Raw genomic sequence first — 24,646 nt, forward strand, 5'->3', positions numbered from 1 at the left:
TCCCCCAACACAGATATTCTTATGAAAGAGAGTTAAACTGGACAATTGGCCCAGGTAAAATTGAATGTCATAGTATTAACAGGGCATGAATAATATTTTGAGAATTTAGCAGTAACATCTTACAATCAGGATTAAGTTCTTAATGCAGATGCAATTTTATTTCCATAAAAAACGTAAAAACAATGCATTCTAAACCCCATTTTAAATATGAGACAGCTGAAACCCGAAGACATTAAATTACGTGTCTGGAATCACAGTTCACTAGCAAGATTAGGGCTAAAACTAGATCTCCTGACTTCTAATAATCTTTCCAATTTCCTCCACACCACCGCACACAAGGAAGAAATGCTCAAAACCACGTTTATTCCATGTTTGGGTATTCCTATTATTTCAAGATCCAAGAACTTTCTTAACTCTCTTCTCTTATATTTGAGTATTTATAGGCTTTAAAGAATTAAGTATTACACTTTATCAATAGTAGCTTTCATATATGATGTGATGTTTTCATATATATGTACATACACATATTTCCTCTGAGACTTTTTGGTTAAAATATCACAATATTACTTAATAAAATGTTAAGCTTAAACTTATATAGAAAATTTCTCCAATCTACTGTGTCTCTCATAACATCTAAGCTACCTAACACAGTATTGAACATAGAGTTGACATTATGTGCCTCCTTATAAACTGAGTGATTCTCATCTTCTGATACGATTTCAGTGTACTAGGGTTATGATTTTCATGACTGAGCAATCTTGCACATTTTTTTTTTTTTTTTTTTTGGCCATGCCGCGTGTCTTGCAGGATCTTAGGTCTCTGACCAGGGATGGAACCCGCATCCTCGGCAGTGAAAGAGCGGAGTCCTAACCACTGGACCGCCAGGGAACTCCCCATGACTGAGAAATCTTGAGTACCTGTGTCTTAGACTTTTGTTAATAATATTAAGTTCATTAAATATAGGATGTAATGAAGAACAGACAATATCTATAAAATAAATAGAATATGTAACGAGAAGTTTGGTAGTAAATCAATAATTGAAAATTTGGAGAAATTTCAGTAACAGTTTATATGTGCATTTATATGTATACACATATACACTTATGTTAAACTTCCCCTACAGTGAACGTTACTTCTCTTTACCTTTTAGAACATAATGCAAGTAGAACAAAATGTCAAATGAAAGCTCACAGCACTCAAAATACGGTATAGATGCCAAGCAAATATAATAAGAATTGAAGTGAAAATTTGAAATACATACCAATGGACAATATTCAGAATAATCAAAGAAACAAAACAAAAAAGGGAATCATTTTCATGCTAAAAAGAATACTGTGATTGCAATAATTTAGCCCAGACTTCTCTCCAGAGTTCCAGACCCATACATCCAATGACTGCTATTAGATATTTACACTTAAATATTCCAAAGGAACCTCAAACTAACCCATCCCCAAACTGAAGTCTTTATTTTGCACTTAAATATTTGTTCAACCCATATTCCCTGTAAGATAAAATATACCGCCATATATCCAAACATTTCAGTCACGCTAGATTATCTTATTCTTCCTTTTCCTTGCATCAGTAATATACAATCGATAACTGTCTTATAGATTCTACATCTTTAAATAACTTCTCATGTATCAACTGCCTCTATTGATTCAGCCCATTATGATCTCTTAACTGATCTATGCAATATCCTTATAAATGATCTTTCTGCTTATATAGCTCTGCTCCATTTTTTACCTAGTTTCCAAAGTAGTCTTTCTAGAAACAAATATCTGATCATGTCTCTCTCTTGCTTTACATGCCTCAATAACTTACACAATCTTCAGAAACCCTGCCCTGCCTTCTTTTGCCTAAACTTGTTTGAAGCCATTTTACCACATTGTTTCCTCTGCCTGTCATATTCTCTACACACAAGGCCAACATATTTCTGGTTTTTAACGTTCAACTCAAGGATCATTGCTTCTGTGAAGTCTTTCTTGAACTAATATCCATACTGCTCAGGTGGAAATAATAACATCATCCTTTGTGATTCCATTGTAGTCTACATATACATAAATCATGTATATATAGATTTCTCATAGCACCTATAATATCATTGAGTTTACTTGTTAAACTCACACTAGAAAAAGCCCCTGAGGATGGGGGCCATTTTGTGTGTCCTGTTATTTCCAGCACCTAGAACAGTACCACACAGCATGTGCTTAATAAATGTGTTGAATGAATGTTCAAGTTTTAGTCCAAGTGTTACTTCTTTCATGAAGCTTTGTCTGGCTATCTATTTGAAACAAATTTTATTTGACTTTATACCTTTGTAGAATATATTGTTAGAGTCATCCACATTAGCACATAAACACAGCATGTTACCCACATATTTTAACTCCTCTGTGATACTGATAGCTTGTTTAGGGCATGTATTAGGTCTTTAGTATTTTCCATAATCTAGCACATTGCTGAACTCAAGATAAAAATAAAATACTTTTAGAATTATGTATTAAAAAGCTGAAAACAAGTTTTAAGCCTAAAATAAATTTAAGTACAAGTTATGATTAATTTGTTGATTTAATCTACCTGACTATATATAAATATACATATATGTGAATCTGGAGTTAGTTACCCAGTTATGGAAAAAATGCATATACACCTATGACATAAAATTAATCATTTTATTTTTATCCATCTAATTGGAGCAGTTGCTGTTAAAAGTTGAATATACAACTACCTAAAATAAAAATGCCTGCAGATTTAACATTTTGTTAATATAGGAAGAGAATGAAAAATTATAAAATAAGTAAAAAACAGTAAAAAATTTCTAAGGCAAGTTAGATAAATGAAAAATAACAAAGAAAAGCAGTAGAAGAGACAGACCTGCATGTCTTCTCCTTGTGGAGTCCACTTCTTCTGTGATCACATCGTGTAATGGACAGACATAGACAAAGGAGATGGATGTGAGTGGATGTACTCAAAAGGTAAAAAGTGACACTGAAGGAAAGGGCCTCAAATCATTTTGAGAAAAGATCCTGTGCACAGTTGTAGGGAAGATATAATCATATACATACCATATTAAAAGAAAAAAAATATGGAAGAACTGATGGTGAACTGGTTAAGTCACTATGGGTTAGCAGGATCAGAAAAATAAAGTTAGTGTAGAAATAAAGAGGATTCAAAAGTTTACAATTATTTATGGACAGCCAATCCTGAACAGTGATGCTGAAGAAAGATACCATTAGTAAAAACAACATTACTTGTATGACCATATTGTTTAAGACATTACTGAGTCCATTTAAGATCTGTGAAAATGCTTTTAGAATTTTTACTTATCATTGAAAGGAAAGAACTTAATCGAATCATCTTAAAAAGAGCAACAAAAATAGCATGAGCAGACTTCTGTGCCATTTAAGTTTCCTAAATTGATGAGTACATACATGAAAATAAGTATGACCAATAGGCCAATAATTCACTGAGTTACTTCAGTACAGAAACATATTATTATAAAAATATTCTAGAGAGTAACAAATATAATAAAACTCAAATAAAAAAGAGTAGCTGAAATATATGGCTTTATTTAAATATTAAAGATTCAAGTTAATCTTCAATTTAGACAAATTTTCTTCCATCATATTCCCTTAAGAGGCTTACTTATTCAGAAAATTCTTACAGACACCACATAACAGATCATTGATGTTTCCATTTAAATTTGCCCATCCAAGTCCAACATCTACTATAACAGATACAGCACATATTTTGGAAACACTTCTTTACCCATTGGTAGTGGAGAAGTTCAGAAGACATTTTATACAGTGATTAAGCAGGAAATGTCTGCTAAACTGAGCACTCTAAGAAAACTTTTTTCCAAAAGATATTAATGAGTTAGTATTAGTATGACTGATACAGATAAACAATATAACACAAAACCAAAATGTCCTATTTTAATTACCTTCTTAGCTTCAAATTAGGTATTACAAAGTTCTTAATTCAAAACACCACATTCATTTCTGCAATACTTGTATCATAGTTTCTGAGCGATTTATAGAAAAACATGTTATATCAACATATTTGGAATAGTGATATATTGAAATGATAACTCTTGAGAGAAATCTTTCCAATAACAAGTTTATCTCTTTCTCTGAATAGTGAGAAAATGAAAATTTTCCACTAGGAAAGAAGGGCTGAGATATCCAAAACTTTTTTTCTAAGAGAAAAGAGAAATCCTAGTATGTATTATAGAGAACTGAAAAAAAAATGACACATTTTGAAACTTAACAATGTCATTTTGATTATTACGTGAGCACACCTTTGACCTGTTCAAAATTAGACAGTAAATCTCATCACGATTATATTACAAACTAGACTTTGCCAATAGGATCGACCACTAGAAAAGTATTATCATCCTGAAATGTACTCCTACATTAACATGCTATATGCCATATTTTCTTTTGCATCCCCAGTCCACCCATTTCTCAAAGAAGATAAAATAGAAAAATCTGAGATATATTAATATCATAGGTTTATGCTGAATTGTATCATATTTTGCATTATTTTTTATAGGCAAAACTTCCCTATATACATATTTACCACACTACTAACGAAGTTTCCACACATGCTAAATTGAAGTTGGTATGAATTGGATGAAATAACTGCTTAAGTATATTCTACCTCTAAGAAAACATTTTATTTTTTTGTGGAAAACATAAAAACAACATAAATAAATATCCTTTCACTACCTAGTATTTTCCTGTATCTTGACTATTTTATAATGGCACTGAGGCAATATTTTTCATGTTATATGGATTCAAAACATTCAAATTTCTTTCCAACCCATTTATTAATTTATTATAGAGATAACTGAAGCACACAGAGTTCAAGTGACTTACCCAAGGTCATAAAACAAGTTCAATGGCAGAACCAGAAATAGAACAGAGGTCTCCTGATTACCAGGTCAAATTTCTTTCTACTAGATGCTATATGACCCAATAAAAACATGTGAAATAAAAAGTCTAGTAAGGGAAAAAAATCTTTTTATGTTGATACCTGAACTGGACATTTTATTACATAGTATTAATTAGAACCTTTTTAAAAAGAGGTACATGGTACAACTATGCAAGTAATTCACCAATACTTTTTACTCTTGTGAGGAATATGTAACTTAGCACCAACAATTTAATTGTTTTTAGAAAATAATACAAAATTTATATTTTAGAAAAGGATGAAAATGAAAGATTTTGACCAGGATCTCACTGTTAACTGAAAGTGCCCATTAAATCATTTTTCCATCACTTATGTGAATATGATCCATTAATAAATAGATCATAATTAATCTTACATAAAAAATCACTTAACTTTAATTAGTAGATAGAATACTAATTTAAATCATAAAATTTCAATGTATAACTTTCAATTATACCAAATATATTTAAAAAATTTTTGACTTTCTTTTCTTCTTCGTGGTTACAGTTTTTAATATATACTATTTGTGTTAAAACAGACACATTTAAAAAGAGAAACTATATCCTTTAAATAGCTAGGTCTTATTTAAATGACAATAAACTATAAAAACTTATTTCATATATATTATTGTAATGAATTGCAGACTTCAGTGAACCTTGAAGGAGGTAAGAGTACCCCCTTCACTCTTCTTATCTCCCTAATTTTCCTTTAATCGTTACTTTGCCACAGTCAAACATTCTACTTTCAGTGCTGTTAATGGCAGTTCTAATGAGAAATCTTTCCAACACTTCATTTAACCTATAACCAGTTAGAGTGATTAAAGATAGTAAAAGTATACCCTCTCTTAGGTGTCTATTACTGTCACAACTATGGCTGGATCTTAGTTTCAGATTTAGAAAATATAAAAACTTTGTAATAAGAGTGTACAGTATTTGGGGGAGGTTCATTACATCACATGAGCTAACAAAAGAGAAATAAAATATTTTCATATACTACACTGAAAGACATTAATAAAATATAATGAATAACTCATAAATATCATTTATGGTAATTATTTTGGCAAAATATTTTTAAATTTAAAGTATCATCAATGTGCAAACTGTAAAAAGAATGGTCCTTAATCAAGCAAAGTAGTAATTATATATATATATATATATACACACACAATAAACCTGTCTGTATTGGTCCTTAAAGTTATAAAAATCTACTGAAGATAAACAGATATATAATAAAATACTCATTTTCATTAAGTTATATGGTGTAAAAGTAAGTTTATGAGGATGAATATAATATCAGCTTTTATGTAAAATTTTGTGCAAACCAAAATTTTCCTTGCTAATATAGTGTATCAACTACCATTATATTTCAAATGAACACATCTCAAGTTCAAACAGAAATAATAATCTGTAATCAACTTAATTTAAAAAGGCATAGACATGAGGCCTGTTTATGCATAAATGCAGTTTTTAACAAGGGTATATGATATCTATTTGAAAATCTGTTGACTAACAACAGACATAATATTGGTTCTATTATCAGATTTAATTGTACTTAAGTAAATATCAATATATATTGTATAGAAGGAAGTATTCTCTTAGAAAGATTCCAGACAATGAAACAGAAGCCTCAAGACTTTAAGTGTATATTAGAACTTGCACGTAATTAAAAGTTAATCATAATTATGAGGGCTTTTTAAAGGTCATAGGAGCCTTAGAATGTTTCCTTTGAGGGAACGCAAGATACCTTTCAAAATAAAGCCTAAAAAAGCATCTACTTAGTAGGCGTCTCAATGATACAAAGATCAGGACAGACCTAGAATATAAAAACAAAATATTTACCAAAGTTTACAGATTTCAAACTAAAGCTTCTCCACTGTGACAAAAATCTTGTTGAAAAATTCCTCAAAGTTATTTGAATTTATTTTCTAAACTAATTATTACTTTCCGTAATTTTGCCAACAACCATAAAATTATTGAATATTTACAAAAGCATCTACCTGCCTATTGAAATGAGCAAAGTACAATCTTTTAAAATATTAAGCTATTTTTAAAGCTAACAAAAATGTTTCTTTTTTAAATGTTTTGTTTCCTAGTTCTAGCTGTGCCAGTTTTTTTTTTCTGATTCTATCCTTAGAGACTGACATGTAATGCAATTTTAAATGCAGAAGAAAAACACACTTAGAGTATTTATTGAGGGTGTTTAAAATAATTGATTTTCAAACTATAGGATGCTATATCATAAAAAAGAAAGTCACTTAAGTACAGGCTTGGCCTTATAAACTTATCTGTATGTTTAGAGGAAACTGAACTAACTTTAAATGAGCAACTAAATTCATAAATCATGAAATCTCACTTTATTCCAGGAGAACATCCTTGTTAACAAACAATGCTGTATTTACATCTGAGGGTGTTAGTAGTACTTAATTCCAAAATTCCGTCAGTTGATTTGTGTTCTATAAGATATTTACTTAGCTTGTTTTACGTCACTTTCTTCTGCCAAAAATAAAGTACATTCATTCTACAACAATCCAGAAATAATCAGAAATTACCAACCTGCTAATACTGACCAAGAACACAACCTCGATTATTTTTACCAGATTAGATGAATTAGACTAGCATCTAATTAGAAGACTAAATTATAATATTGATTTAGACTGAAATAAATTGCTTCTACTTTAAAAACATGTCAAATTATTCAATAATGAAAGGAAGCAAAAGTTCATAACACCAAAATAGTCAAGAAAAAATTTAAATATAAAATTCACCCACAAAATACACCTTTGAATATTTCATTTTCCTGATGATAAATTTTATAAAGCATAATTCCAAAGGTTGAGCTAAGTAAAAGAAAATCCCTACCTTCACCATAGTTAGATATCCATAAAGAATACAATATGGAAATGTCCAGGTTGGAAAAAATTAAAGGTTAATACATTAAATCATAACAATGCTAAAACAAGGGGCTTATGCACACAAAAGCAAGTAGTAAAACACAACTTGTTACTTTGAATATTTTCAATTTCCAAAATACTGTATAATCATACAGTAACCCAGCAAAGTGTTTCATTGCCCTCACTTTTCCAGAAAAACACAAGGATTTATTTTCCAGATAAGATACAGCAAGGTAAGTAGCATTGTCATGATTCAGGATAATTAGAGAAAAAGTAGCTAAGTCAATTCTAGATTTTCCTAGACATAGCATACCTTCTACTTAGAAAATGACAAATCAAGGTGGGCAATCTTTTTATGAATAGTATCAAGTAATCATCAAACATATCAGAAATTATTTATAATTACATCTCAAAGTAGATTCTGAACTATTTAAGTCCAAGACTTTCTTACTTTGGAGAAACTGAGAATCTACATCAGTTCTAAAACATTCATTTAGTCTAACTGAAGTTAGCTTTCTCACCACACTACTTTTGAGTTTAAGTAAAATATGAGATAAAATATTTTATGTAAAAATATGCTCTTTTCCCAGATACTGTCCTAGTTACTAGAAGAACAGATAAACTCACAAAGCAAATATAATAAATTTCAACAGATTAAACTTTGTTTTCAATCTTTAATAACACTGCATTACTGTAGGCCATAGTATTCTCATCTAGAATCAGATTGCTCATTGAGAAAATAAACAACAGATTTTCCATGCTCATATGTCCTTGATTTGCATTAAGAATGTTTTGTTAAATTTACGGCCTAAACAAAATCTAATCCACATTCTAAATGAGGAAGACATTTAGTGATTTACTCTGAACATCAGCCATAAAATCTGGGTTTTAAAATCATTTGTAGAATTCTTATATTTTATGATCACATCAAAAATACTAATATGATAAACATCATTATCTTTCCCAGGGATTTTCATCTACATTGCTGTCAGTTAAGTTAGAAATACGGGGAAAAAAAATCACCCATTTTGCTCATAATTCTCTCAGGACAGCCTAGTTCAGAGATGTATTTTTCTTAAAAGAAGCAGATACTAATGCATATTACTTAAAGTTCATCTAAGTATTTGTTAACCCATTTTCTAGTCTATATGATGCCATTTAGTCCTCCAGTTCCATAGTCTTATATTTAAAATAAAAATTTCAAGTGATGTTTTAATTGTTAGTATACATCCTTAAAATGGCAAAATTCCGAGGTATTGTTCTTGATTAGATTTTCATAAAACAGCAAAAGAAAAAGATAACGATATATGCTATTGATACATAGCTAACTTTGCATCTTGGGTTTGGGTTCGAGTCCTTACAAACTTTTTCTAATGCCACAATTGATTACTACAATAATCATCTGATGAAGAATCCTTGACTATTAATGGAAGATGATCTCTTAGATTTTAGTGAATAAAAATTATGTATTAAACCCTGATTACAATTACTAAATTATTAATATGGTAGATGTATCTAAATATAAAACAAAGAATGAATCCAAACATGTCTTCTGTAAAACCCAGGCTCATAAACATGTTATTGAAATGCAATTAGCCCCACCTGATATCCCACTATTTTCCTCCCATTCTATCACTCCAAAGTTTCAATAATTAAAAATATTCTCAACATATCCTACCTCGCTTTTAGAAACAAACAAATAAAAATATTTATGAACACTAAAATTTAACACAGCATACGGCCTTAGCATATTGCATACTTACTCACAACATTTAGGATTTGAATTTCCAGGAATTTCCCAGTATATAGGAAAATGCACAACTGCCAAGATTGAAAATCTATAAGCAATTTAAACCATGACATTAAGGCACTCTAATTACATTAATTTTCCTCTACTGCACACATAGTTTACACTCAGAAGGCCTAAGTGATAAAAAATACATGCAATATATGAGAATACACAAATTAATAATATCTAAAGGAAATTTAAAAAAATTTTGTGAGATTTAAAAATATGTTTAGCCAAATATTGCATTCTTTCATGATTTTAATAGTCAATGTAATTTATTTACCATAGATATATATGGCCACAAACATATTCATGTAATCAGAGATGATGGCAAACAAGACAAATAAATAATAATTTATGACCGAGGATAACCTACATCACACAACACAGCAAGGAGACACTTTGAGAGTAATAGTTTTTGTTGTATAAATCATAACATAAAACCCATTTTATACTTTGTTTACTTTTTAAAATCCTCTGAAATATATTAAGCTAATTATTATTTTCCAAATAAGTTAAGTGATTCTTAATTGAAGATCTGAAAAAACATGTAAGATATTTTTCTTACAACTGCATGAATATATTTAAATTTGCAATGTGAATTCCAGTTTATTTATTTATTTTTTTATTTTCAGTATGTAACTGTTTCCCTAAAAGAGAATTCACAGATTAAGCCATTTGCACTATGGCATTTTTCCTTGCTCTCCAGACTTATGTAACATAATACTTTTGCTCAAAACATCCTATTCTCCTTAATAGCACTATCACAATTATAATAACTAAATCTTTAGTTATAATTATTTTTAACATATATTTTTGCCAGAATGTAAGCTCTATGAGGGCAATTGCGGCATCGTTCTTGTCTACCGCAGTAACTCAGGGCCTACCATAATGCCTGGCATGCGACAGGATAGCAATGAATACTTGTTAATAAATCAGTTTAATTTATATATTGACATATTTTAAACTATATGTTTCAGAGATTTAACATGAACCAAGTTACCACATAAAAATACATTAACCCTGTTACTATAGACTCAGCCATTTAATGATGATAGTGTTATAAAAAAATCCATCTGTATTCTAAAATTTTGAATGAAATTTTCATTGTACTCTTATCCAATTACTGATTAAAAGTAGTACTGATTATTCAGTTGATTGGTTATCTCTGCATTTTGCTTCTCTTCCTTTTACTCCTGGTTCAAGTTTTTGTCCTCTGCTTAATTAATCTTATCTCCCCAAAAAAGAGAAGAAAGAGAGAGAAAATAAAATCACTTCATTTCAATTTATGGGTAGAATTAATGGTTTGAAAAGGCTCTTTATTGAATTAGAATACTATGCTATCATTCCATCTTGGTTTTGTTGTAATATTTTTAGCTCCAGAATTTGTAAATAAATCATTACCAATTGGTAAAATATCTCGATAGCATTTACAATTAAAAATAAGGAATGGCCTATGAAGACAAACTTTAACAAAAAACATATTGAGCTTTCTATAGCACTTTTTTAGGAATGTAAGCACCTCTCATGAGGGTAGTTTAACTTGGATCAAAATAACCAAATATATAAGTTAAGTTATCATTTGTGCTTAAGTGAGTCATTTTTTTCCTAAAGAAATAATGTTAATAATAAAATAGTTTTCCCAAAAATATGTGTAATTAGTTTTCTAAACAAATCTTGAAATAAAGTTTTCACCACTCTAATCTAAACAGACTCTACACAGTCTAAAGTTCACACCAAAGTGAGAAAAATGAGGTACAACAAGCACACACATATTTAAAAAGCATGAAATGCAATGCTTATCGCCTCATGCTTTCAGGGGCTTTCCAAATCCTGACAAACCTGGCTCAGATTGGTGTTTCTTTTTCGGCAATGGTTTGTCATCACTTAATGTACCATTCACCTTTTCCTGCTGGTCTTCCCATGTAACTTCTAGTATAAATCAAAAAAAATAATCAGAGTTTGTCAGAAACATTAGATAATTTGTGTAATAAGAACCTAAAATTACTTCAGGGATCTAATTATTTTTTAATTTTTTTCCCCTAAATTCTCCCATAAACTTTCAGTAGTACGTAGTTAATGTTTTAAATATAGAAATGTGACACTTAAAATTGTTTTATAGATTTCAAAATCCAAAGCATTTAAGTTTACTTCCAGGAAATTCTAAAATCTATTTTCAATAAAAGAATTTTTGAAGGTATGAAGAAAATGATGATTTAAATGATTTGTCAAATAAAGTTTTCTTCTAAGTTGATATTAAATAATTTTATTTTAGAAATAAACATTTTGCTAAACATTATTTTAATGTGGTAAAATGAAATGTTTATATGGAACTAAAATGCAGCGATTTTCATATATATCAAGAGAAAATCCGTAACATTTTAATATATAATAAGATAAGATGGCTATTTATTTTACTACCATATTTAGTACTTTCATTAAACAACAGAAAAATGTATGTGCTATGGGATATTATTTCAATAAAAATTAGTAACAGTTTGGTATCACTGAATATGAGTTACCTGGCTTATCTAAAATCATTTGGAGTTATCTGTAGCATAATATAATATTCATTCATTCAACAAATATATATTCAGCACCTACTATAACCCAGGCATGTCTAGGCACTGGGGATACAACAGCAAAAAAAAAAAAAAAAATAGACAAAAACCTATGCTCTCACAAAGTTTATATTCTAGTGGGAGAAATAAATTATAAACAAGATAAATGAGTAAAATATTTTGTGGCAGATATTGATAAGTACTAAGAAGACAAACATGAAGTAGGTAAGAAGTAAACAAAATGTGCAGGGTGTGATGAAAATTTTAATAGACTAGTCATGGAAATCCTCATTAAGAAGGAAGGTTTTGAGTGAAGAACTTAAGGAAGTAAGGGAGTTACCCTATGGTTATTTAGGGAGGGCATTACAGGTAGAAGAACAGCACATGCAGATGTCCTGAGGTGGGAGCATGTCTGACATTTTCTAGGAAAGCACGAAGGTCTCTGTGGCTGGAGCAGAGTAAACAAAAGGGAAAGTCATAGAAGACGAGGTTAAAGAGGGAATGGAATGGAAAGTGGAGGGAGTACAGATCATGTAGGTTCTTGTATCAAAAGATTCACTGGTCACCATTTGATCTTAATCTCATAGTAGCATTCATAAACACTTAAGTATACACTTGCTTTTCTTTTTAATCACATGCTTCTAAAGCATTAAGTCAAGTAGACAGTTACTATCTATGTACATTTTAATCCCCAGGAAGTTTCACCGTGCCATAATCAATTCTCTGGTACTTATTCACCTCTGGCCATAAATAGTGAAATACTAACCTATTTTAATATTTTAATATTTAATAATATTAAGCTAAGCAAAACATAAATAGGAAGATAAAAATCACTATCAAAAATGAAAAAATATGCTATACTGCAACATCAAATATGGATGATTTTGGATACACCACTTTGATTACTTATACTGCTAGAAATGATGGCATTAAGTGTAAGGGTTTTCCAGTTCCTAGACCTGAAATAAATGTTATTAATAACGGACATTTGTTCTGGTCCAACATAAATCAGTTACTGCAAGGAAACAAACTTCTTGCTGTGAGAGTTAAATTTACACTTTGGTGTGTAGTTGACCCCCTGATTTCCTAATTGGTAAATAATCTGATAAAGATGCAATATAGTTTTCCCAAGTGGTAAACAATCTGGATAAAGATGCTATATTTGAATCAACTGCTAGTGGATAGAAAAATCTTAAAACCTTTAAAGAATATACAAATCTTCTGGCAAATTCCAAGACTAGTTTAGCCCTCTTTAGCTAAAAGAACAAAGGAATCATCTGCTCCTTAATCAAAGTTAACCTGTAGTAACACAAAAACAACAGACTAATTTCCCCATGTTGAGGAAAATAATAAACTCATTTATAATACAGTATTTCTTGATTTTGAATAACCTGCACTTTTGGTTATCTATCAATATATAATATTTAAGATTTCACAAGCAATAAAGGGTTGTTCCTAAAGTAAAATTTTCTAAAATCCTATACATTTGTCATTTAAAAAGTTGTTTCACCTATCACCATTTGATAAAGTTTGTGATGTTCCAAAAAAGAAGGACACGCTACCTTCTGAAGTAAAATTGAGTGTATAGAAGTAGAAATGGCTTGTTTTGAAAATGGTTCAGCCTTTCTATATACCGGTAGAAAGCATTTTCTGAAGTGTGGAGGAAAATACCTTAACATATAAACACTTTCTCTGAATTGACAAACATTTTAGTTGAAAATCTATTACATGGCAGTAACAACGACAACACAAAACTTATAACCATCCATTTATGAATACCAGACAATATAACAATGAAAGAAGACCTAGATCAAGGCTATCAGTGACATAAAGGAGGTAACAGATATATTACTGGGCTGAGGTGGCTTTTAGGAACATTTCTGCCATTAACTAGCTGTATAACCTTAGACAAATGTCATAGCCCCTCTGCCTCTAATCTGTTACATTTGAGGTAAGAAAGCTGGTCTTGAAATTTCTAAGGTTATTTCCAGCTCTAAAATTAGAGTTGCTCTGGCTTCTTATCACTGATTAGTCAGGTTTTGTGGGAGAGAACCTATACCAGAGACGGTAAAATTAAGACACTGAGTCTAGAAGATTTTCCAGAAGTTCTAAATGTGTCTATTATCAAATCCTATGTTGAAACCCAAGTGTCTATTTTAAAACAGAATTAAAGTCATAAAAAGAACAGAACTGACTACCACCTCATTAATTCCTCACCCAAAACACAATGCTAAGGACAGCTCATACCTAGCCCTATTGGAATTTATAGGTCATATAATTAAAATGAAATATTTAATGTAATTAAAAGCGAACTAGTGGGCTTCCCTGGTGGCGCAGTGGTTAAGAATCTGCCTGCCAATGCAGGGGACACGGGTTCGAGCCCTGGTCTGGGAAGATCCCACATGCCGCGGAGCAACTGGGCCCGTGAGCCACAATTACTGAGCCTGTGCGTCTGGAGACTGTGCTCCGCAACAAGAGAGGCCGCGATAGTGAGAGGCCCGCGCACCGCGATGAAGAGTGGCCCCCGCTTGCCACAACTAGAGAAAGCCCTCACAAAGAAACGAAGACACAACACAGCCAAAAATAAATAAATAAATAAATAAATAAAGTCTTTGATCACATCTCCCTTTAAAAAAAAAAAAAAAAGAAATAGCAAATGAGGAAAAGCTGGCAATATTAAAAAAAAAAAAGCAAACTAGTTTTATGTCAGGAAAATGCTCAAATTGTTTGAAAAGTGTTTTAGTTACATTAAAGAAAAAATAGCAAAAAAGCTCTAAGTATGCAGCACCTTAAAGATAGTCTTTTCTATTAAAGGACTCTTACGGTAATTTAAAAAATAAAATAGTCTTCTTAATGTTAAATAATAAAGATCTTAAAGTTAAAATTTAAGTACAAAGTGGTAGCCCATGATATTGTACATCTACTACCAAAGAGTGAAAGTGAAAAATGCATAATGTAATTTAATTGTAAGCATGACTTTGAAAGAATATGTCACATTGCTCAGATGCAAACTAGAAATCCATTCAAGTACAGAAAACATTTTGTTCTAGGGGGATAATTGCATCAAGTAAATAGTTGTGAATTTAATTTGTAGATAGGGAAGCTTAACAATTGATTTAATAACTATTAGATAATTTGAAGAAACAATTTACTCATGAAGACTTAACTATGAGGTTAAGTGATATTTTAAAAACCCACATTTCTACAAACTAACTATATTCCAGCTAGTTTTCATCACACCATGTAGCCAATCCTATATCAAGACAACAATTTAAAGAGCACAAATTCCTATATTAAAAGATTATACTTGTATAATACTATGTGTTTCAATGTGCTTTCACATACAGCATCATACTTGATCCTATAAAACACAGAAAGGACCTTCTATCAGGTGGTTTCTACAGGTAAGAAAACAAAGAGCTGATTAATAAGGATAAGAACTAAATAGGTATCTTGGTTCACAAACAATTTCACTTGCGCTATCTCATTTGATTCTCAAAATAGCATATTGGGAATAAAAGAGATACGCTAAGATTTCCGTTTCTCAGATGAACTAACTTGGGTTAAGGGCCTAGAGTCACAAAGTTGTTCCCTAGAAAAGGCAGGCCCTGAGCCAACGTTCCAAAACCTGTGCTCTTTCTGTATACCATATCACCTTCCTAAGATTATGATATTTTCAACCACAAACAGAAGATGGCCTTAGGTTTGTATTTAGGAAGCCACAATGACTTGTTTTGAAAAATGGCCAAAGTTTGCAGAAATGTATGAGGTGGAAGGGGTTCTCTCCTAAATCTGATTAGTCAATTGAAGCTCGGGAAATCTAGAAGAAATAAAATGAGCGAAAGGGGAAGAAAAGAAAAGTAAGGAGGAATGGCCTCTAAGAAGGAAAGGAAAGATTAGGAAAAGAAATTAGAAAATACTTGTTTACAAGTTAAGTGATAGAGTCCATCATATAATTGACTACTGAAATAACCTAAATAGTCATATGTCCTCAGTCTCTTCTCTTTCAAATCCATCGTGTTCATTGTCACCAAGTTATTATTCCATAAGACAGATGTAATTGAATAAAATATATGATAAATTCCTTGCTATTTTAAAGTATCCCTGAATCTCTCTCATTTTAATTTTTGTCAAATTGTCATTTATCTAAGTTGGCAGGGAATGCTGTACTTAGGAAATATCTACCAATGCCACTATAAAATCCACTCCTATCTAGATATCAAATTTGGATGTCAAATTTGGAAATTAAGACATGGTATTGGTATTCTCCTCACTCTAGAAGCATTCATGAGAAAACAGAGAGGCAGCAAAACAAAACCTGTCCACACCCTGTTACCCTAAATGCTATCCAATTCCTTGAATGCTTACAGAAGCAAGCATAAAGACTGTCAAAATTATTTTATTATTTTTGGTTCCTTTGTAACCTGTATTTTCCCCCCTCTTCTTCCCATCCTTCCTTCCTCTCCTATTTATAAGGTTATCTATATATGAAATAATGTAGGCAACTATACACCGAGACTCAGAGGAACAAAATATTTTTCCTTCCATCTCATTGTATATCTTTAGGGACTTGACTTGTGAAGGCAGTATATTAGGGTTTAGTTTATAATCCCACAGCAAATGGCTCACTAACAGACAATAGTAGGTTATATCTGTTAAGTTTCCAAAACCAAACCAAACAAACAACAATAACGACATAAGCAATAAATTAAAAACAAAATGATTTGAGACTTTAAAATTTATTAGCCATGTCTCCAAAACACTTAGCTTCTGTTAAAAATCCTTACAGGATAGTTTATTATACAGAAGAGATAACTGAGGTTCAGAGAAATTAAAAGCTTTGCCAGAGAACACATGCTCAGTAGTAGAACTGAGTTTAAGATGCAATTTATTAACTTCCAATGGAGTTCTCTAAACATTATGAAAAGTCCAAATGGTTTAAACAATTTTGACTTATGCTAAATATTTGCATGTTGAGTTTTACATGTGGATTGAAACGTACAAATGTTGGGCAATATGCAACAATTCATGCTGCAATCCAGTTGATTTCTTTCCTCCTTGTACTGTTTCTTATGCAAGCTATGTGATCAAGAATAGCATCAAGGTTACTATTTTCCTCAAAACTACTAAATAATATGTATTGAATAATTGGTTCAGAGTGATGATCATAATCAGGTTTAGTTTCACTTTAAATCCAAAGTTTTCAGATTCTGTGCTGAAAATACAAAATTATAGCAAGAAATAATAGTACTTATTATGTGACAAGTATTGTTATAAGCAACTTAAATATACCAAATTATTTAAGAAAGTTAATTTATAGCATATCTACATAGCAAGGAATGTTATTTAGAGTAGACAGGGGCTAGTTCAAGGCAGATTTTACCATTATCACCCTCCCAAGGTACCTCCCAAACTCCACATTTTCCAGCATCTCTCTCCCTACACCTAACTTTCTCCATTCACAGGCTCTAACTTGCTTCCTACGGAATGTGTGTGTAATAATAACTTGGGTCAGTCCCTAAGGAATATTTACATTTCAGTGTTCTGGAAAGCCTATGCTTTATATTATTAAAATAATTAAGCCATTAAAGAATATCAGAATACTAAGTACTATCACAAGTAGTAGGAGAAATATTTGGGGCTGAAAAAATGCCCATAACACCTCAAAACTTACCTGCTCTATACATATCACAATCTTAAGAGACTCTATGTAAGTGACATGTTATAAAATAATTTTACCAACTATGTTTCATTTGTTATCATTATATTATTACTGTTTTATTTTTCCCTTGGGAGCTCCCCAAAGCAGGAAATACATCTTATTGATCATTGCATCCTCAATGACTACCTAGTACAACAAACTAAAAATAGCAGCTATCGGTTGAATTGAGCTAAACTGTTAACTAATATCTAAAATAAAACAAATGGTTGAAACACATGCAAGGAGAATGCCATTCATCTGAGAAGGCATGGTATACAAATGCACAAGATTGGGAGTCAAGACTAGAGGTCTGCTCCTATGTGGACTGAAGAAAGCTAATTGTCCTCTAGAATTCTACTCCTTTATCAGTAAAGAAAAGCTGTTTTATTAAAAGATTTATAAGGTTCCTTCCAAATCTAAGTCTTGATTCTAAATCTAGGAGCAAAGCTACAGAACACTGATAAATGTCTTGGCAAACTATAGGCAGATGGCTTGGGGCCAGATGGCTCTATAGAACAAATTGGCAGATCTCGATTTAGAAGTCAGAGAATGAACATAAAGTTTCCCATATATCTTTCATGTATTCTTGTTCCCCTGACCTCTCCTCTTAGTCTAGATTTCTATTTCCTTTCTTCCCTTTACAGCCAAACTCTTTAAAAGGTGCCTATACCATCTCCATTTCTCTCCTCCTTCAAATCCACTGTAATTGGCCTTTTACCCCCTACAACTCCACCAAAACTACTCTTAATAAAGGTTAACACAGTGACTTCCTATTTGCTAAATCTAGTGATCATTTCTCAGTCTTGATAATTCTCTTCTGCTTCAAGTACTTTCCTTATTCCTATTCAGAGACACTATAATCCATGGTGTCCCCACTACCTCTCCTCCTACTCTTGATGCTCCTCAGTCTCTTCCTGCTTCATTTCTTCAACTTCTAAATGTTAGAAGAGTTGAGTTCATAGTCCTTGGACCTCTTAGCTACCTACGCTTGTTCTCTCAGTGATATCAATGGGGCTCATGGTTTTAAGTCTCTCTTTGTAAGGATGAATCCTAAACCTATAACTACAGTCCAAATCTCTAACCTGAAATCCAGAACATATTTCAAACTGCCTGTTTGACATCCTATCCTACATGTCTAACAGCATCTCTAACTTATATCCAAACCTGAGCACCTGATATTCCCACCAAATCTATTAATAGAAACTCCATATTTTCCCACTTACTGAGGTCCAAAACATGGATTTTATCATGGGATCTCTCCTACCCTGTCAGTTAATTCTGTTGGTTCTATCTTTAATATCTATCCAGAATCCAACTGCTCCTATCATTCTGGTCTAAGTCACCATCACGTCTTTCCTGGGTTATTGGGAATGCTCCCTAACAGTTCGCCTTGTTTCTAATCTTAATTCTTTCGGGTTATTCTCAATGTAACAATCAAACTGATCTTTTTTAAAAAGAAATGGTATTGTGTCACCTTAATCAAAATCTTCCTATTTCACTCATGGAGGTCAAGAAATAGATAAAAATGACAAATATGTAAATAGACATTGGGAGCTCAGTTAAATTTTTGTGTATTTTTATGGAGAATATTCATTAATTACAATACTTGATATAATTTTATTTATTTTGCTATACTATTTTCACCTTTTCATAATAACATAGCATATTTTAAGAATTTTATGCTTGGAGAGGTATTAATGAATAATTAACACTCCAAAGTAAGAAGAATTATAAAATTATTTTAGTGCTAAATCGATCTTAAATGTGACATTGTAGACATTATTTATAAAAGATGAAGACTGGGAAGAAAGAGTATATTGAAAACTAAAGGACATTTCAACTAAATTACTGAAGCACAACACTATGCATTTCTTAATTTGGCTCAATAACAAGGGAAATTATTAGGATAAAAAGATATTTTAGAAGGCTGATTTTTTTTTGATGTAACCATTTTAAAATGCTGACATTCTAAATGAACATGTGTAGCTATATTTGATTATCAATTACTGCAAAACATATACAGTCCTACTGTTTTTTGGTTTTTTTTCTTGTTTTATAAAGAGCTTTAATATTTTTGAAAAAAAAAGTTAGGTCAAAATGCATACAATAGGCATTTTATGTAATGTAACTTTAGCTGGCTTTACAATCAGTTCTACTGTTTTTGACAGAACTTAGTTGTGGGGGATGACAGAATTGTCACTTATAATTATAGGAAAAACTAAATATAAGTATTAAAATCAATCATATTTTTTACCTGCCTAGGCAATATAATAATGTATAAAACTGCAAATATTAGTTTTAGTACTGTGAAAAATCTACAAATATCACAAATGTTTGTTTAATACTGTTGAACTCATAATTAAGTTGATTTCTACTTTAAAATATTTTTAAATGGTTCAATTTTAAAATAATTTCTGGGTTGAAAAATATGCATGTTGTGTTTTTCTAAATGCATAATATCATGACCATAACTATCTTCCTCAGAATCTTACTCCTTATTATGACCAACAAAGCAAAACTTTTTAATGCCATACATTTCAATAGAATAGGGTTGTAACAGGATCTAATAATAAGGTAAGTACTTCAGAAACATAGTTTGTATTCAGAAATGTATTTTAAAAAGAGCACACACTTTAAATATTGGATAACTTAAATTGGGACTATACTTGTACTTATACTTATTTAAGAAAGCATATTCATGCACATTACAAATGTCAAAACAGAGTGTCTAATATATAGAAAGGCACTCTTAACTTCATATTAGACTTGCCTTTTTTCCCATTATTAGGTGGGCTTGGTGTTTCTCCCTCATTGTCTTTATAACATTGAAAACAGACAACAGTGATTAATAATTAAGGTCATTAACAACCCAAATAAAAACCAAGCACACCACAAAAGATGACATCACACACCAGAGAAACAAATCCATGCACTAACATGACACCTCACATTAACGAACAGAAGAGTAAAGTATACCCTTCCTAGCCCGTAAGAAAAGTAATAAAAACAAAAATAAAATGAGGAATAACGAGTCATTTTATAGTAAGTTAGGAAGATTGTAGTTATGGTTTTATTCTAAGAACTAATGTAATTTACCAATTTCATTTTGAGAATTAAGCATAGGCGACAAACTGGCTCAATAAATGGGCTGCTTTATCTTAATAAAGTTAAAAATAAATAAAAGTGATATTAATTACTGCTGAAGTCCCCACACTAATGATATACTAAACAATGACTTTACTGCAAAAGCCAATTCGTGAACAGTATGAAAGTCTTTCGATATTCGTATGGACTAGTTTCAGATACGTAGGAATGGGCAAGCAGGGAAACATTAACTACACAGCTAAATTAAAATGAAATTCCTTCTTACAGTATTCCCTAAAAATGTTATTCCTATAGCACTTCAGGGAAATGGAAGATGTGTGACATTCTAGTAGTTAGTACACGATATGTTCAGAAGAGAGATAGTTATACTTTCTTATTGATATAAATATGCGTCTAAATTTGCCTTTGTTTTCATTACCAGATGTACTCTGATGATTTTTCTCACCTTTATGACTTTAAAAATAGCTACTAAAGAATTTGCAATTGCAGTTTAAGAGGTTTTCTGTCTTAAACCACAAACACTACTGCAAGAATGCATCCATGAAAATACATCTTATGCACAATATACATAATAACATTGCTTTCACACAATGGTAAAGGAGAGAACAAAAGGCACATAAAGTACATGCTACCATTCATGAATACAATACTTTCAGAAATATTCTGACAAAGAAAGTGGCAAAAATTATGGTATGTAAACATAATAGGGGCTTAAAAACACCAAAATGAAGTGTCTTCATTCCATTTAGAAGGAGGACTCTTTGGGGAGAAATTAGGATTGTCAATAAATAGCACAATACGGAGCTGGGATGAAGATGAAGCTACAGTTTATTGTTCTTAATTTAGAAAAAAGTTTATGGATAAATTATAATAGTTTCTAAAAGTTTCAAGAACTAAAATTTTGTAATTTATATTCTGCTCTATATTTACTTGTAATTTATCTCTAAAAAATCAAAATTGTGGAGAGAAGAGACTAGGACTTCAATGAACCTGCACTCAGTGAAATACAGTGTTTTAGTAGGTACCCAAAAAACATTTTTGAGTAAATATATGAACTGAATGTAAGGCTGGGGTAAAGGATAAGTATAAATCTTGGTGAGAGGCATTGTCTATAATTTCAGTTTGATTTAAACAATAAGGAGAATGTTCAAACGGGTAAATTAAATACCCTGATAAGTTACCTAGCTAGCTCATGTAATATCTTTCCACTAATAAATTTAAGTAATTATTTTAAAATTAGTACTGAACAATCTGTTCTTTATTCTGTATTTATAAATTTGGAGCGTAAAGTCTTACGTGAAACAGAAAAGTCATACTTCTAAAACATTCGATTATTTATTTTGGACACACAGTCAGACAGACCTGCCTTGGCCTCTTCACCCTGCTTTTCTCCCCCCTGCTCTTCCACATGCCCAGTTACTTCATTAACTTCTGTATATGCAAAAGTAAAAGTAAAGAAAAGGATAAGACCAAATATGTACATCTGTTACTCTTAAGTAAAACAAAACAACAAATTTCAAATTATTCATAATATGAGTGATTATAAGGAGACAAATAGATTATTTTTAATGAGTTTCTGACATGTTATGGAAGCACATAAGTATACTGTTAATAAATTATCTTACTGTCTCCTTTTATAACTTTGATTTATAAAAGAAATTGTGGCCCATAAGTATTTGTAATATGTAATAACTGTAAGACAGGCAAAATACTTCATCTATGAACTTGATATACTCTTAGAAAAATAATACTATATAACTTTTCTTCTAGAGAAACAAAAAATAATATTATAAACTCATTTTTATTTTTATAAAATGCCAGTACATCAAAGTTAGGGGTAAATTAAAAATAATAATGCCTTACAGTTGTTTAGTACATTGTACTTTCATTATATTGTTTCTATTTTCTCTGACTCTCAGACAAAAAGAAGATGACTAATACTGTACCACTGTCAAGACCAACAAATATAAGGTTTTAAATTAATTAACAGACTAAAATATATCCCAGGTCAAAATGAATTAAATTAGGATTTGCTCATTTTTCAGCTATTGAACAGGATCAGAAAATAAACATGTCATTTCTTTAATTCTAAAACAGTGTCACTTAATTATAACATCTGACAACTTTTTAAGAGATAATCCAAACATAATCCGATTTAGACCATTAATCCATAGTCAATATTGGGTTATACCTTTAACTTCAGTTAGAAGTTGAAGACTTCTAAAAGAGATATTATACATTGCCTTTAAAGCTAAAGAAAAGATACAATCATGTATTTGCTGGAGTCTTCATATCAATATTTATGAAAACACTGCTAAAATCATTCACACTTTTAAGCAAAACAAAACAACCAAAACTCCCCAAATCCTTTTATTTCATACTGGAAAGAATAAGAGAGGTTTTTGACACTCCTCTCTTTTATTTATAAAAATTGAAAAGTCACAATTAGAGACATTATAGGAAAACTGTGGTTTTTATAGATTCTACAGGGCAAAACCAGATAGAAAATAGAATGTTTGTTGACAAGCCCATGAAAAACTTCCCTGGCCTTCAATATCAGCTTTAATGTCAGTTTTTTTGGTATATTTATTATTACAAAGAACGGAACAACTCATATCTCAATGGACTATTGCTACAGAAGATATTAAAACTGAATTTAGAAAAAATTATGGCATGAATTATGTTTCTGACTTCATATGCCAACAAATGATGCCAAAACTCTATCTTTAAAAATTGTGGGGAGAGGAGACAAAAGATTCTGTATGTATTACAGAACTTTCCTTATGGAAAGTACTTTTAAAATTATACACTCCTATTTTTATGTAAATAATTGACAACTATAGAAATGCTAATATCTTTTTATCAGGCTGTATAACAGACCATTAGTCACGATAGCACTGAGTTGTTTACAGTTATAGTTCACAGTACATAGTAAATAAAAAGGACCACAAAATAGGAGTTGATAAATCATTCAACTACAACTAACAAGATCACAACTTGTTCTAAGTTATGTAAGGCAATAAAAGTACTGCTGCTCAAATGCAATGCACTTAAAAATGTGTTACAAATATGAATTTTACTATAAACATATATAGAATTACAAGATTATTTTAGTGGTACTTTTTACACTATTTGAAGTAGCTTTTCAATTTGTAAATAAATATTTCATGCATTCATTCAACAAATATTTATTGAGGGCCTATAATGTGCCAGGCATTATTCTATGTGCTGGAGATTCATCAGTAAATAAAACAGTTAACAATTCTTCAAAGTTACAAAGTCAGCTGCAGAATTCTATAATCAGCAGAGGAATTTTTATTGTCCTGGTAAATGTATGACACTCCATATATCATGACTCAATATTTTCTCTTGAGTCATAATGTAGCATTGACAATCTAACTGTACATATTTAACTTTGTTACACTATAAACAGTCTTGCTACAACATGAAAAATGATGCAGGAAATACAAAGCACAATCACTACTAATGCAATAATTTTCTTTTCTAGAAAGCCAAATTTAATAATTGAAAGATCATCATAAATACAAAATGAAATATATGATGATAAATATAACTAGACTAGGTGTACATCCTCAATGACATAAACACAGACTGCAATTGATATCTTTGGTTAAAGTCTTACACAAAAC

General features: G+C 30.9%; 1 protein-coding gene across 26 annotated transcripts in view; it reads right to left on the bottom strand.

Annotated features, from left to right (window-relative positions):
• RIMS2 (regulating synaptic membrane exocytosis 2) overlaps positions 1-24,646 on the bottom strand; it is a 590,702-nt gene that overhangs the window by 164,141 nt on the left and 401,915 nt on the right. For 6 of the 26 annotated variants that reach the window (XM_082364194.1, XM_082364200.1, XM_082364199.1 and 3 more), the window contains one exon: positions 2,872-2,904. The exons of 18 other annotated variants lie outside the window; for them this stretch is intronic. In XM_082364194.1, coding sequence (XP_082220320.1) covers positions 2,872-2,904 — 33 coding nt within the window. Of the gene's footprint in view, positions 1-2,871; positions 2,905-22,358; positions 22,428-24,646 lie in introns of all 26 variants that reach the window. 2 more of the 26 variants (XM_082364197.1, XM_082364203.1) reach the window with 2 other exon arrangements.

The sequence above is a fragment of the Balaenoptera borealis genome, assembly GCF_965194805.1.
Source record: "Balaenoptera borealis genome assembly, chromosome: 17".
NCBI classification, from domain to species: domain Eukaryota; kingdom Metazoa; phylum Chordata; class Mammalia; order Artiodactyla; family Balaenopteridae; genus Balaenoptera; species Balaenoptera borealis.